Genomic DNA, 2,148 nt, shown 5'->3' with positions numbered 1-2,148 from the left:
TAATCCCAAATTACGTGTCAGCATTTATGGGCTCCATATTATATGCTCGTTGATCTCCCCGTGTTTAAGATATCGAATGTCCGTTGATTAAGTCAAGTTATTGATAACTACATTAATCAACTTCTTATGTCCTTGAGTAGTACCACTCAACCTCATTGTCATGTCGGAATAAATCCACCTGTAGGGTTTACATGACAATCTTTTTGAGCTCCTCAAGGGGACATCATCAACCCGACTTCTTGCGGGACAAGGATTCCTTCTATAATCAACAGCACACCTTACATACAATGTCATTACCCAATCCATCAAGTTTGTTGATTCACAAATGAATCTCACTCATTGATGATTTAAAGCAATGTACAATGCATGTAAGTGCCCGTTATTATATCCGGATTAGGAGGACAAGAATCCATAATAACAGAGGCGTTTGTTCTCTTATATAGTCAGTATAAGGAGAAACAACCTCACTTGGTCCTGTTCAATACACACAAAGTGTACTAGTGTAATCCTATAGTCAAGATAGACTAATACCAGATTATACTACAACCGTACTAATGGTTTGTCCAAATCCATCTAGGTTGTGAACGATTACTTATACTTTATAAGGTACTGATGATATGATATTCTGTGTGTTCACACCATATCATCCACAACATAAAGTATTAGACACATGCATATAACTAATAACATATATAATATGCATAACATTTGCCCATATGATTCTCATTCAAAATATAAAGAATTAGAGTTAATACAAAAGTAATGCTTTTAGTATATAACCCTATCAGGAATGACTCCCGCAATCTCCTTCGTGAACCTCCGCCAAAACTTCTTGAGTTTGTCGGGGACCTATACATTTTAGCAACGATCCGCTGAAATTTCTCCTGTATAGGTCATCGTCCAGCAATGTGTACCTCTGACTCAGTTGTTCCATTCTTCGCCTCTCCTGTTTATTCTCTATCTCTACTCCCCTTAAGAAAGTCTTTATCGGTTCCATCCAACCTTGATCCCTCTCGGTGGTGAGCCAGACCCCATCCTCGTTTGATGTACTAGGCTTACTCAACACCCTACCTTCAATAGACCCTCTGAACCAGGAAGAACCGCCGCCACATAAGCTAAAGCATCGGCGTGTCTATTCTCTCCACGGCCTAGGTGGGCAAACTTTATTTTGTCGAACTTGCTTGCCCTTCGCTGTAGGACCTCAAGGTATCTCGCCATCTTGGGGCAGCGAGCTGCAAACCCTCCATTCACCTGACAAACTACCAAATTGGAATATGAGAAAACAGACAACTCATTCACCCCCAGATCTTTGGCCAAGTCTAATCCAGCTATCACAGCTTCATATTCAGACTCATTATTTGAAGCCGTGAATCCCAGTTTCATAGATTGCTCAAGGCAATTGTTCTCAGGAGTCACTAACCCAATTCCATTTCCTGTATACGTAGCAGAACCATCCACGAAAACTCTCCACCCATTGCCCATATCCCAAGGATCCAAAGGGTTGCAGCTGACCTCCCCTTTAGATTCCATTACCATTTCCTCTCCCCAAGTGGGATCCTCTGCCGGAAATTCGGCCAGAAATTCAGCCATGGCTTGTGCCTTTTCTGCTGTCCTGATTTGGTAAGTGATCTCATAAGAACTAAGTAATACCGCCCACTTTAGCATTCTACCTGACTTCTCGGCCTTCAACGCTTGTTTTAGAGGCAAATTTGTTACTACCACCACCGAATGAGCTTCGAAGTAAGGCTTCAACTTAAGAGCTGAAAATATCAAAGCCAAAGCATACTTCTCAATCCTACTGTACCGGGTCTCCGCATCCAGTAGGGTTTTGCTTTGAAAGTAAACTGGCTTTTCTATCTTGTCGATCACCCTCACAAGAACTGAACTTATCGCGTACTCGCTAACCCTGAGATACAAATGCAACTTTTTGCCCTGTTCCGGTCGTGATAGCAAGGGCGCCTTCCCTAGGTAACCTTTCAACTCTTGAAATGCTCCTTCACATTCCGTGGTCCAATGGAAATCAGGAGTTTTCCTCAGTAAGCGGTATAGAGGTCGGCACTTGTCCGATGACTTGGAAATAAATCTATTAAGTGTCGCGACTCTCCCAGCCAGTCTTTGTACTTCCTTCACATTCTGCGGAGATGGCAT

General features: G+C 42.4%; 1 protein-coding gene across 1 annotated transcript; it reads right to left on the bottom strand.

Moving 5' to 3' along the window:
* Positions 1-1,059: 1,059 nt before the first annotated feature.
* On the bottom strand, positions 1,060-2,148 carry LOC147525524 (uncharacterized). Its single transcript, XM_086579619.1, has one exon. It carries the CDS (start codon positions 2,146-2,148, stop codon positions 1,060-1,062), a length of 1,089 nt encoding a protein of 362 aa, XP_086435745.1.

The sequence above is a fragment of the Coptis chinensis genome, chromosome 1, assembly GCF_015680905.1.
Source record: "Coptis chinensis isolate HL-2020 chromosome 1, ASM1568090v1, whole genome shotgun sequence".
Lineage (NCBI taxonomy): Eukaryota > Viridiplantae > Streptophyta > Magnoliopsida > Ranunculales > Ranunculaceae > Coptis > Coptis chinensis.
This window is presented reverse-complemented; position numbering and strand designations above follow the sequence as displayed.